Source organism: Limulus polyphemus, unplaced genomic scaffold, assembly GCF_000517525.1.
Source record: "Limulus polyphemus unplaced genomic scaffold, Limulus_polyphemus-2.1.2 Scaffold1703, whole genome shotgun sequence".
Classification (NCBI taxonomy): Eukaryota; Metazoa; Arthropoda; class Merostomata; order Xiphosura; family Limulidae; genus Limulus; species Limulus polyphemus.
The window spans coordinates 182566-197229 of record NW_013667313.1 but is presented as its reverse complement, the minus strand read 5'-3'; the positions used below and the strand labels follow the sequence as shown (position 1 = coordinate 197229).

Below are 14664 nucleotides of genomic sequence, written 5' to 3'. Positions count from 1 at the left end.
GAAGCCATATGGCTTCCACTTTAAAACAACACTCTACAAGTTCTAGTTTCAACGTAATGTATGTCATCTTCAGAAGTTATGTAGAGTGTTATTTTAAAATGGAAACTGTAGGGCTCCAATAAAGTTTTAATTGTGTAAATAGTAAATGTTGTTTTTAATTAATTATTATAATTTTAAATATTACACAAGTGTTGGTAATTCATATTTGTTTATGGTTGTTAATCATAAAAATATTTTTTTTAAATTGTCCTAATCATAAGTTAAATAGAGAGAACTTGTGACTCACTCATGACTAGACCATGAACAAGCAGCGTCTACATCTTCATTCTGTTGGTAGTTCAACTGTCTCTCTAAACCACTTGCTATCTGCTGACTCTTAAGTTTTTCACTTACCAGGTCCTGAAAAAAAATCTTTGTACAATTCATCAGAAAATGTTTCAAACATTAATTGTTTTCTCTTCTAGAAACAAGAGAATATTCTTTTTAGTATATACATTGTATTCTAAATTTGATACAAGATTTGGACTAGTTGTGAAAAAGACAAATCACATGCAAGTTTCTTGTATTTTCTTGTAATATAAATATCATTTCATTGTATATCATCAAAATACTTTAAGACAAAAATAAAAGGAAAGAACTCTGAAAATAAAATCCCAACTAATGGGCATATCAAAAGATGCATTTTAACTACTTAAGTTTTCTAAATATCAAGTATTCCAGCTCAAGCTTTACTTAAGAGGTAACTTTTTCATTTTCTTAGCACAACCAAATCTAACAATTTCCTTAACTCTTTGTCTTATAAATCTTTGGAGACGGTAAAAACAATCTGGCTAATTTCTGGTATCTTCTGACTGCCTAACCTTTTTTTTTGATATTAATAAATATTGCACCAAAAAGACACTGAAGTTGTTACTTCTTTCTTTAGTTAGTGTATAATTTCTAACAATTTTATATTGGCTTCCAAATGAAAAACAAAACAAATCTTACAGTCTAAATTTGAACAAAATATGTGAATGAGCTACTTCTCTTAAGGTGTTCAGGGTGTTTCGATGAATTGCTGCCTGATGAGACAAATCCTTGTTGTCCCTTTCTAATTCTCGAACACGAGCCATTGTCTGAGACCAATTTTCTACTTCCTTTTGTAGCTGTCTTTTTTCACGTTCTAAAGATGACACTTTTGAGGCATATTCATCAACCTGTTCATCTTTGATCTAAATAAAACAAAGTAAAAGAAATAAACTTCATGAAAGAAAATACAGTACAGTAGTTAATGGTATATATCACACCAAAAATAGAAAATAATTAATTTGAACTTTGAAATGAAATTTTTAACATTCAACATGTTTAGAAATTAAGTTGTTCAGATATTTTTGTGAAACTACTTGAAGATTGTGTACACTAGCTGTTCATAGTTTTAAACTAATAGAATAGGGAAGAGTCAGCTGGTCAATAGCACCCACCAACAACGTTTGGGCAACTCTTGTCTGACCAAATAGAGGGATTTGATCATCACCCTTCTAACACACCCATAGCCTCAAAGTGTGGAGCACAATTTGTTTTTCATTTTTGTGGTAACAGCATGTAACCAATGGACCCACAGATCCAAATTCCAGCACACCTGGCTCAGATAAAATAATAGTGTTTTTTTTTGTTTTTTTTAAATAGAAAATGAAAATTTAATGTCCAGTTAAAATTCAAGTGTTTGAAAACTAACAAAAATTTCAATTGGATTGTTTTGGGATTTGACAAATAATTCACAAGTTTACTGTGAAACAAAGTTTTTATAATTAACTACAGATATACAAGTAATAAAATGGTTACAACTGTTTAAGCTCAACAGGTCAGTAAAACAACTTGCTAATGTTTTACCTCTTTCAAAAATTAAAAAATACGAGTTATCTCAAATTAATTGTAACTTAAACCATGACTGTCTTTAGTCTCACTTGCTCTACATAACATAGTTTACAAAATTCCTTGGGTTGTACTCATGACAAAGTCTTCAGCTTCTTAATATCAAAATACTAAATCAATAACTACTTATTTCAAGTTACTGATATACTCTTTTAATTCACTATGACTCTTATGAAACCTCAATCAATACCTGATACTCTTTCCACAGTATACATTGCATTGTTAAGTAGACTAACATTTTTGTTGTATCATAAAAAAAATCCCGACTTTTTAACATTACATATGTGTGTAAAAAAATTAAACAACAAGGATACCTACCAGACAAATGTGTAACAACAAGTCACCAACATATATTTATACAACAGAACAATAATATAAAAAAACTTATTATAATTACTTCCTACTCCATAACAAAACATCTTTTCTTACAACAGTTTTTCAGTACTAAATATTTAGTCTTTGCTTCCATAATATTCTCGTCATTTAGTAACATTTATCCCACAGATACTCAGGATATTGTTTAAACTTTCATCACAAGCAAAACATGTTAGCTCACTGACTCTAACTTTATCCTTTCAGTCTAATATACAAGGTGGGGCAAAAGTGACAATAGTTTTTTTAATTTGGAACATAATTTAACTTTTAACATCTTAACTCTTAAAAAACCAATAATCAAATTGGTTTCAATTGTTTTCATAATATTTTCTTTGGCACCAACCATATAAAATCAGCTATACCACCATATACTACCAACTGTAAAGTAACTTTTGCCCAATGTTATGAAAGTAGAAACACTTGTTTTTAACAATAAGACTTATCATAGTTTACAAACAAGAACTAAGCACACAGTCTCTTATTTAACCATAAGACCTATCGTAGTTTACAAAAAATAATGAATAACAGTTTACAAACAATAATAATAAAGCAAACAATCACTGGCTTAACCATAAGACCCTATCACACAATTTACAAACAATAATGAAGCACAGTCACTTGCTTAACCATAAAACCTATCACAGTTTACAAACAATAATCAGGCATAAAGTCACTTGTTTCATCACAAGATTTATCACAGTTTACAAACAATAATCAGGCATAAAGTCACTTGTTTCATCACAAGATTTATCACAGTTTACAAACAATAATCAACAGTCACTTGTTTAACATAAGACTTATCACAGCTTTCAAACAAAAATTAACACATAGTCACTTGCTTCACCATAAGACCTATCACAATTTACAAACAATAATGAAGCACACAGTCACTTGTTTAACCATAATACTTATCACAGTTTATAAACAATAATGACATACATAGCTACTTGTTTAACCATAAAACCTATTTATTACAGTTGACAAAGAATAATGAACATGGTCATTTGTTTAACCATAAGAACTATCACATTTTTTCAAACAATAATGAAGCACACAGTCACTTGTTTAACCATAATACTTATCACAGTTTATAAACAATAATGACATACATAGCTACTTGTTTAACCATAAAACCTATTTATTACAGTTGACAAAGAATAATGAACATGGTCATTTGTTTAACCATAAGACCTATCCCATTTTTCAAACAATAATGAAGCACACAGTCACTTGTTTAATCATAAAACCTATCAGTTTACAAACAATAATGAGCCATACAGTCACTTGTTTAAACATAAGACCTATTACAGTTTACAAACAATAATGAACTAAGTCATTTGTATAACAATAAGACCTATCACACTTCACAAACAATAACTAAGCAGTCACTTGTTTAATCATAAGACCTATCAGTTTTCAAACAATACTGAAGTGCACACACACACACACACACACACACATACATATATATATATATATATATTTACAAACAGTAATGAAGCACATAGTCACTTGTTTAACCATACCACCTATAACAGTTTACAAACAATATCTGAGAATACAGTCACTCGTTTAACCATAAAACTTATCACAATTTACAAAGAATAATGATTCTCTTGGTCTCTTGTTTAACCATAAGACCTATCACAGATTACAAACAATAGTCGAGTATACAGTCACTTGTTTAACCATACATCCTATCACAGTTTAGTAGCCTTAGATTTGGCAAGTTAAAATTCTATTAAGAATAGAAGGAGGTTGATTATAATATAAGAGCTCAGCATATTCTCCATTCACAAATTAACCACAATTCGTTACTCATAATGTTTTAATGCTTCCTGAATATTAAGAAGTTTTAAAACAAAATTTCAATATTTTTTAAGTACAATTTATTTTATTGTAACCAAAAACAAAACGAGTAGTATATGAAATTCATCTATCAAACATGTAAGTTCTCTCTGGAAATGTAACACATTTATATTCTCAAAAAAATCATTACATTCATGTAGAGAATGGTCCTATGTGGTATTTTCAGGTAAAACTGATTTCCACATGAGTATTACATATATCCATTTCATAATCAGAGGATCAATCAGAATAATCACAAAGTTGCTAAATTTAGCTAAGAGAATAAACAGACTGGACATTTGGTATAAAGTGAAAATCAATCTTTATTTATATTTTCAAAAGGCAAAATACAGTCAATGTATTTGGTAAGACACTGGGTTGTCACCTTCTACTGGATCTATGAATCAATCAACAGATTTTGTCTATTAGGATATCATTTCATTGACTGATGACTTATGTTGAAAACCAAGTAGAACTGTGTCAATTCAATGTTTCTTACTTAAAATGAAATGTTCGATTTACCCATAACAACATGTGACTGATCATTCTCATGTAACATAGTTACGGCTATAACCTCTAGATATTATCTACTCAGCCACTGAAGGATATTGCTTTGTTGACCTACTTTCACAACATGTAAAGTTCAAGCAAAGCCTATGGGCAAAACAGATATTATCTATAAGAGAACCACAAAGGAACAAGGATAATTAGAACAAAAATAACTAAATGGTTTTCTGGGCCACATATTTATGCAAAAACTGCATAGAATGAGACTAAATAAAATAATTTTTAATTGCTATAGTAATATAAGGTAGAAAATGTATGATACGCCTGCATACCACAACACATTCCATTTTTAGTCTTATCACAGTTTTGTAACAATTCATAGAAAAAATAATAATAAATAACCTTGATAATAAAATCTAATAATACATACATATACCAACTCTAAATAAAATACCTCATAGAATTAAATGTCTAACAAATTTGGTATATTTTGTTTTTACTTCGTGTTCCATTTATAAAAGTTCCTTCAGTGGGCCAAAAGAAATCAATTATTATTATATGTTGTGAAAACTTGTCTTGGCATAGAAAATATCGTAAGTATATTAACTCTCTATATACAGACTTTCTCATTTTAATCACCCTTGTAACCATGGAATTATACATACTATAACTCTGAAAGTGTTGAGTGTATCATGAAGCTTATAGTAAACATTACAAGTCTGTTGTATGAAAAAATTCTGTTTTTTTTTAATCAAGTATTTTTACTAAAGACTTGTCTGTGAATTTACAAAGCTTTTTCTGAGCCAGTCTGAGTGAAAAGTGATTTTCATGCTAAGAGCAAAAATACTTCTTTTCATTTTAGTTTCCATATTTCATTTGCATACCTCTAGAACTCCTTAAATGAATTTAAAATTTTTTTGTCTTTTTTAAAACGTTATACTATATTTCTTACTTTCTTTATCCTAACATTAACTGTAACAAAATCATCTGAAGAGAAAGTTGAAAAATATAAAGTTAAAAATGCCTTTGTTTTTTATTTTATATAATAATTGCAGATTGTAACACACAATTAGAATTATTTATTTTAAAAGCTTTCATTTAATTTTAATGCTCTTTGAATGTATCTAACTACCATGGCAAGCAATATATCACCCAGAGGGAGTGTGGAGTGTTTGCAGTAAAGAAAGTTTTCAGGTTACAGAGTCCAACTACATTCCTTGATGAGTAGTCATAAGAAATTTTTTATTTAACTTTTCTTGTATAACCTAATAAGTTTTAATTATTACATTTTAGTTGCTTTTATTAAAAATATGTTTAAAACAAATACAGAAAAAATATGCTCTCATTTGTCTGCTTTCGTAAGCCTTCTTTTTTCTAACAGTGTTTGGTGTCCAAAAATATTTCATGTAGCTTTCAAACATATATTTTAGGATTTAGAACCAAAAATATTTCAGACAATAAATCTAATATTTTCCTACACTTAAAATATATTTTTGATAGATACTTTCCTCCTTTCACAGCTACAGCTATTCTTGATTTGACTGCCCTCTAGTGTGCAAATTTTCACTTGCCACTAGCCTTGAAACTCCCATCTAATCCCATGTGTATACCATGTAGTTCAACTGCATTTAAGTATGCAAATTAGTCCTCCACCAATAAGAGCACGACAAACCCTCCTATAGCAGGTGACTCCCTCTATGCAGTTAAACCCAATCTTCACCTTGAGATTAGGCACAAAAAACGACACTAGATATGGGAAGGATGGGTGGGAAGTGAGTAGAGGTAAGTATTAATCGGAAATATATTTTCAGTGTAGAAAAATATTAACTTCCGATACAATTACTTTCCTCCTCTCACAGTGACAGCTAAATTCTCACATTGAGCAAGTGAAAGGACCGGTGTAAAATTACCTAGATGAGCACCCTTCAAATGCATTTGAAGAGCACCCATGGAGTAAGCCCTCTCTATGGAGAGGAAACACACAAATAGGAGACAGCACCACATCTGAACCAGGTATAATATTTTCCAATGTGGAGCCAACAGTTGTGGTGTTGCAACCAAATGGAAGAACAAGGTAACAATTCTAACTACCTAAAGAGAAATGTGTGTAGAGTGGCTAGGGTGCATCAAATCATAAAGGGGAGGACAACTCCAGTCCAGAGCAGGAGGAAATCAACCAGTCCATGGTAGGAGGAGGGTCCTCAACCATTCATCTCAGGTCTAGAAACTTACAGGGAAGAGTAGCTTCTTTTCCGAAAACCTAAACCATCATGTGTACAAATCCAGCACAACCTCCAGCAAGAAACAATGGGAATGTACATCTGGACAATGGTAAGGATGTTGGAAATGCAATGTGGAGGGACAATTCCAGTCCAAAACCAACTAGCTTTGGGGATGTAACATCCAGTACACAGTAGGAGGAAGTTCCCAGCCTCCTCATGTGTGAGGACTTATGTTGGCTCTTCCAGCTCCAACCAAAATCAGTTGCCAAGGGACCGACATCCAGGTAGCAGTAGGGTTCTCAGCCAGAGGGGCAAATTGGAAAATAGATGGAAAAATTAGCTCAAACTGGCAGCATCTGAAATAAAACATCAGACCCAAGGCAGGAGGATAGCCATGCCTTGTACACAGGCAGAATGCCACTGCCCTACTCTTGACTGAGTGGAATTGTGCACACTCAGGAGGATTCCTCCATGACCCAATATCCCAGCAGCTAGGAGCTGGGAAATGTTAAGGACTCCCATACGCCACTGAAAGAAGGGGAGAAAGAAACACGTTCAAGAGTCCAGAAGAAAGCATCACCACAAGAAGTGCAATGGGTGACCATGAAACCCTATTTTGAAAAGCAGACTTTTCCCAATTCCAGCAATCTAAGGAATGTTACAGATGGGCAGCAATCTCTTTTTGCTTTACTAATGTTAGTCCATGAGCGTACAGTCCAATACGAACATATGACCCAATATACCGCAATGAAAAATCTGCAAGCGGTCTAGTGAATCACCCCATCTCAACAGTCAGTGTGATAGATCTTATAGATTTCATACTGCAGATTTTGGATATCAGTATACCTGGACAGGTACCACTCACCACAGAGCAGAATCCATAACATGTGCAGTGGGTCCCTAGAAAAAAAGGAAACAAAAATAACTTACCCACTCAGAGTTGTACCAATGTATGTAGAATGGCTACAGGGAAAAGACGATATATAGCTGAACAGGAAACCCCCAAATGGTGCAAGTAGCATAACACAAAGCTCTGGGAGTGGTCCACATGCCAGCCTGGATAATCTCCTCCAAAGGATGATGGAAACGAGCAGCCATGAACATTGGTAGGTGACAGATCAGATGGGACGAAAAACTGAATAATTGACAATATTCAGGAGAAAAGGAGTGAGAGCCATGCAAAGGTGATATGCACAACACTTAACACTGTAAAGCACAGACTGGACACAGAAGATGAACTGGATCAGAGCAGGAGGAAATATGGGATACAGAAGAAAGAGAAAAGGGGTAGAGGCGAAATCTCCTTTGCAGGAAGATTATGTTTTGTGAAGGAAAAAATGGTCTGGATGTGAAAGGATATAGGTGTGAAGGAAAAAATGTGGTGAACATCAATGGCACAAAAGTCTGACACAAGCCAAAAGGAGAAGAAAATACGTCTTCAAAGAACATGAGGTTAGTGGTTAAAAGGGAGGAAGAGAAAGGGCATGGAGAACAATATTCAGATTCCAATTTGGCAATTTGAGAAGTACAAGGAGGACAATGGCAATGCATAGAGCAAAATAAAAGGCAAATAACTGGATAGGAAATGGTTGAAATGGATAGACCCACACCAAACAACCATGTAAAAAATCAGATATCTGAGGAAGAAGAGAATCCATGCTGGACAGACCAACAATGGAATATTCTCCACTCACAATGATATACAGACATGGATGAGAAATGGACAGTGAGACAACAGGGATGCTATCTTGTGGATAGTCCTTAACCCCTCACAAGAGACCAAGACAAAAGCCACGCATGAAGACAGAGAGTGGAAATGGTGGGATGAAGCACCCCTGAGTGAGGTTGCCAGAGAGGGAGAGATAATGGAGGTTGTTCCTGGAGAAGGGACAGAAACCACAGTTAAGCTGGGCAGAAAGGAGCCACAAGAAAGACTCAACATGGAGTGGATTGGAGGAGATATTACACAGGGTAGAAAACGGATGGGAGGGTATGTATAAAGGAAAAGGTCTTTCCAACCCTATGTGAATACAGCCAAAGCCAAACGATATGGAACTGGGGACCAAAAGAGAGGAATTTTAGCATTCAAACAAGTGGTAGGTGCATACAGTTGGGGAGTATCCAACTGAGAACATCGTCATTAGAATACCTGGAGATTGAGAGACCACTCCATGGGTAGAACCATGTCAGGACAGGACAGATGAAAAGTGACAATATTGAGGGCACCCAGTATGTGACAAGCCAGCAAACGAATTTTATGGCTGTCAGCCCAAAAGTGGAACTCTGGAGTGTGGGAACATAGGACCAAGATTGAGTGCCCCCTTTTCAGGTGAGGTAAGAGACGATTGTTGAGTTGTGGGAATGAATCATAACTGTCATACCCTGCAAAGATGACAGAAACACAACCATCACCCAATGAACAGTAAAGAGTTTCAAAAGGTTGATGTGAAGACCTCCTTCCTCCCGAGACTAATGTCCCTGAGATCTCCTGTGTATCGTAGCACACACCCCATCTTCAAAATGTGGCATCTGTGAAAACATGGATATCTGGATGGGAAGGAGGAATAGGTACCCCCACTGTCGTGCTGTCATTGTAACCACAAGAGGAAGTCTGATGGATGGGAAGCAGGAAGGGATAACTGTAAATCCAGAGGGTCCATGATGAGGTGGCATTAGTCTTATAGTACTCACTGCAAGGAATGCATGTGGGCATGGCCAAGAGGGATAAGAGCCTCCAGTGAGACCCAAGTTTCCAAAAGAGACAGAACCTCTTGTGCATGAAGAGAAGGTGCTAGTAGTGCTCGCTGAACTAAAAACTCCATAGCTCACAGACAAAGAGGAAAATACTGGATTCTACAGAAATGGGAGTTGAAAAAACACCTCCAGAAGAACAAGATATTAGATGAGGTGGATAACAGACTTCTCCACCTACATAATCCAACCCACCCAAGCAGCTTCTTTGATGAGAAGTTGAATGAGTGTGAAAGACTCTGCAAAAGATGGAGCCAGCCATATAAAGATGAAAATTGAGCCCACAAAAATGTAGGAATTGGGCAAATGACCAGACCATCTAAAAAAAAAGTCAATACCAGCCCAATAGGAAGAGCTCAGAATTGATAAATATGATCCTTGTGGTCAAAACGTAGGTAATGATGTGAAGTCTGAACAATAGCAATGTGAAAATATGCATCTGACACATAGAATATCGTTATCTAAAGCCCTGAAAGAAAGGCCCATCTAAGAGACAGGTACGATTCCACAGTGAACCAAGGCATGTCGAGGAAACATTTCAAATGGAAGTGATCAAAAACAGGATGCCAATACCTGGTCTTCTTGGGGATGACAAAAAGTCAGGAATAGAATCCTGGAAGCATAGGAGAAACCTGTTTGATGGCACCCTTGATGAGAAGGTCTTGAACTGCTTCTATGAGACGCTGCCGGAAAATGGGATTTTGAGAGAGGAAAAGAACTGGGACAGGGGATAAAGCAGGTGTGAAAAAAGAGGTACAGTCCTTCTAACAAAACTTGAATGACCCAAGGGTTTGCTGAATGATGTTATGCAAGTGCATGAGCCTCTGAAGTACACAGGGAGGTGGGGGTGCAGCATACTAACCCCTGCATGTATTGATTGCAAAACTTTCAGCATGGACCCCAATATCAAACAAAGGTGGAAGAATCAAAAACTCAGAACTAGATGCTGCAACTAATAAGGAAGGGATCAAAGAACAAGTATGACAAAGATAAAACAATACATACCTGTGATATCAAATTTAAAATATGGTGACTGAGGTATAGATGCTTCTACAGGCTGAAAACATGTTTGCACAGCAAAAGAAGGGGGGGGGAACTGTCCAAGTCCACATTGTCCTCAGGAAAAGGCAGAATTGCTTTTAAGTTGGGAAATCTCTTGGCTCACAAGAAAGAAGCCATCTCCCAACAAACTATGGCCAACACTTCATCCACTGATAACATCTCACCTGCAGCCAAATATACTGTTGGTGTGAACGTGCTTTGTATTCACTATGAGGAAAACCTATACACTGGATGGGTGAAGTGAAGAAAAAGTGTCATTGGCCACTATTCAGTTCTTCACATTATATAGCCACATAATAGCAGATATAATAAATAAACTTAGTATTCCAAAATTTGAAAGTCAAAGTTCAAGGGATGTACAGTTCAATCTACACTTTGATCAACGTGTGTTATTGGGTTATACTAGGACGATGTTGCATTCCAATTGGTTGAGGACTGTCAGATGCTAATTTGCATGTTTAAATGCAGCTGAACCATATGATATACATGTGGAATTAGGTGGGAGTTTCAAGGCTAATGACAAGTGAAAATTTGAGCACTAGAGGGCAGTCTAGTCGAGAATAACTGTAACTGTGAAAGGAGGTTATAATTTACTTGGCTTTCTAATTAAGCTATAAATTAAAATTATTCCATTACTCTTTGGAGCACAGACTTCAGTCTACACCAAGCCTCAACAAATCCCGGGCACCAAGTCACCATAAAAAACAAAATTCAGAGTTCATAGGGTCACATGACACAAAAATGAAGAATGGGAATTTATTTAAATTAACAAATTAAAAATTTCGATAATACAAAAATTTAATCATAAACGTTTTAATGCCAAGTTTATTGACATACATTGCTAATAAAGTTTTGAATGTAACTCTGTAAACGTCATGAAATGCTCACATTAACCACCCCCTCACCTGTATCCAGAGCATTAATAAATTATGATATCCAATGCACATCATAAACTAAATTTGACGTACAGCTACTTATTTTTCCATTATTATGTAATTTGAGGTGCTAGTATTTCCTCTACTGTACCTTAGCTAGTTGAATCACCTGACTGTTACTTATGTTGCCTGAATATGATGCAGATCACATTAAACACACTGTTGAACCACTGGTTTCTTTAAAAACAATTCTAAATATTCTGATAACTTCAACTGCTAATAACAACATATATATAGTTAAAAGATACTTTCTATGCACCATAGATACACATTCTCTGTAAACATCATGATACATTTTGTATTACTTTCTAAACAGCATGCTTTATTTTCATCTTAAACTAATGAATATTCATATTTAATAATAATTTAACCAATTTTGAATTCATCTGAAATGAAAATAATTCAAAACTACATATGTAACATAGCAAATACATAATATCAAGGTATTGTTATAACCTTTTAATGGTGATGAGTATTTGTGATTAAGATTACATATAACACACTAACAAAGAAATTATTTCATCAGTATTGAATGTGGTTCCCAAACTGAGTATCTACTGACAGAACAAATTAGTAAAAATATTGTGGAACCACTTTATGATAAATAGAAAACCTCAAAAAATAAAACATGTTAGCTGTATTAAAAATGATATGCATTTTCTGACTACTGGGAAAAATATTTTACAAAAATACTTTAGTGAGACTTTTATTGAAGACACTACTATGGCAAACAAAAGCTCAATAAATGAAGTAAAACATGAACTAGGTAATATTTACAATTAATAAGTAATAAAAGATTGCTTACTCATGTTAAAATGTATTCAACTCTAAATCCAGAATTTTCAGTAGGTAAACTTTCAAAAAATGTTCTGTCAAGTTACCTCAATGGAATGCTTCAATCGTGCAACTTCTTTCTCCAGACTCTTTTTTTTCTGCTCTAGCTTATGGTTGTCTCCTTCCAGGTTGGTTGCCTCTCTTTCCAGTTCTTGTACTTTGTGTGTATTTGCCCGAAGATTGTCAACCATTTGTTTCAAATGTTGATTTTCTGCTTCTACATTCTCTATATCTTCCTGTACTTCCTGTATTTTATGCTTCTGGACTTCCAGTTGTCGATGTAATCGTTGATTTTCAGAACTTTGGGCTGTCATTGAAATTTTCATTTCTTCACATTGTTGATGTTCTTTCTATCAAACAATTTTTTACTAAATAATTATTTGATATAACAGTCTTGGTTTATGATGATACAAAAAAAAAAACACAAATGTAATAAATAAAATATTGAAACCACTTTCAGTATTCACTTGATACCTGATTTCTAATTCAAATAACAAGAAGCTTTCTTAAAGTTTAACTGATTTAAAGTAATTTCACCTCTACATAATAATTATGAGTACTGGTTAAAAACAAAAACTAAAGAATGTACTCTACTACATTAAATTGTTCATATCTGAAATGGTTGCAACCATTAAAATATAAAAATTTTGAAATGAATTCCAGTAACTCCAAACACACCTGTAACTCTAAGAGATCATGCTGAAGCTTCTTTATATTCCTGCATGCCTCTTGCTTCTCAGCTTCTGTCTCATCAAATTTTGTCTTTGATCTCTGCAATTCCCCAATAGTTACTTTTAACTGCTGTAATTCTCCTTGAAGCTGCTCCTTTTCATTCGCAATTTCTTGTACATGATTCTCCTTAAGAAAATTTACAATTTCTTAAATCTTTAATTTGCTCTAAATACTAATATCTAAAAAACAATACCTATAGAATTAACACTTTTGCTACGGACTCAGTTGAATCGGCCACAATTGTGACTCCAAATTGACCATTATTGTTTATATACTATAACTCCTAATAAACTCTCTCTATTTTCATAAGATTTTACCAGCTTTCAGTAAGCATTAATTCGTTTGTAGACTAAAAATCAGAAGTTTTAACAAGGTATTTTCACTAAACATTTCTCCATGAATATATGGAGTCACAGTGTTGAATGCTCTAAGTGCAAAGTGATTTTCATGTTCCGATTAAAAATACTTTTTTCATCTGAAAATTGTCAAATTTCACTTTCATAATCTATAAAATCCCCTAAATAAATTTCAATCATTATTTTTCAGTGAATCTTTATATTTTGTCTGTTATTTTCTCTACCCTAACTCTATATCAGGTTGTTCAATTCGACCGACCTTGTAACCACCACAATAAATACTTAATAAATCTAAATAACCATTTTTTTTCTTTCTAGAATGACTTCAAATTTTAACATGAGACTATATATGTTTATAGTTTCAGAATCAAAGATGACACTGTTTGGTTCACATTCAACTCAGGACACACCCTGTGTATCCATAAGCTTTCTTTAGTGCAAAGCATTGTTTCATTGACCAAGATGCTGAAATCGCTGGTTGTAATTCCAATGTCACAGTCTTGCAAACAGTAACAAAGAGTGGTAGACTGATTATATAGTGTATTTTGCACATGTTCTTTAATTCCTGAGCTCAAACAGTGAACTGTAGAGCCCACATGGCTACGGCTACACCTTGAATATGTAAATTTGTAGATGACTTAAGAGTGATGCAGTTTAGGGATCCTGTCTTTAAATTTGAAATAATTATATATATGACATGTTGGTTTCAAAACAATTCTAAGCTTAATTTGTGGAAAAAATTTGTTCTTCAAAATCACTTTAATCTTCTTCTTCAATTATATTGTATGTAAACCAGTAAAAGTTAGAATACAATAAACTATTTTTTTAGCTTCAACATGTTTACTGATTTTAGAAATGTATAGAGCTTTCAAATAGTACTGTTATGACAGCGGAAGTCACATGATGCTGGAAGCACGCGCGCTGGAGTTTCTAGAAGGATCATGACTGTTCCTGGCAAACTCTAGTCTTTTCTCACCCTCTATTTTAGTATATAAGCCTGGCTAATAAAGCGGAGATATTAATTGCAGATAGATGGAGATAGAGACAGATAATTGAGTCAAGTGAGTGGTAGTGACGGTAAGTAAAGTGCGTGAATTGTTGTGAATTATAGCATGTGTTCAAGTTAAAGTG

The 14664-nt window shown here is 34.1% G+C and overlaps 1 protein-coding gene across 11 annotated transcripts in view; it reads right to left on the bottom strand.

Annotated features, from left to right (window-relative positions):
• LOC106464628 (protein Daple-like) overlaps nucleotides 1-14664 on the bottom strand; it is a 142667-nt gene that overhangs the window by 41887 nt on the left and 86116 nt on the right. For 10 of the 11 annotated variants that reach the window (XR_002611793.1, XM_022392361.1, XM_022392362.1 and 7 more), the window contains 4 exons: nucleotides 13124-13303; nucleotides 12493-12795; nucleotides 1023-1211; nucleotides 287-411 (listed from right to left, as the gene is read on the bottom strand). Coding sequence is in view for 10 of the 11 variants with exons in the window: in XM_022392361.1 (XP_022248069.1) it covers nucleotides 287-411; nucleotides 1023-1211; nucleotides 12493-12795; nucleotides 13124-13303 (797 nt within the window). In the remaining variant the exon portion in view is untranslated. The remainder of the gene's footprint in view (nucleotides 1-286; nucleotides 412-1022; nucleotides 1212-12492; nucleotides 12796-13123; nucleotides 13304-14664) is intronic. The other variant, XM_022392364.1, reaches the window with a different exon arrangement.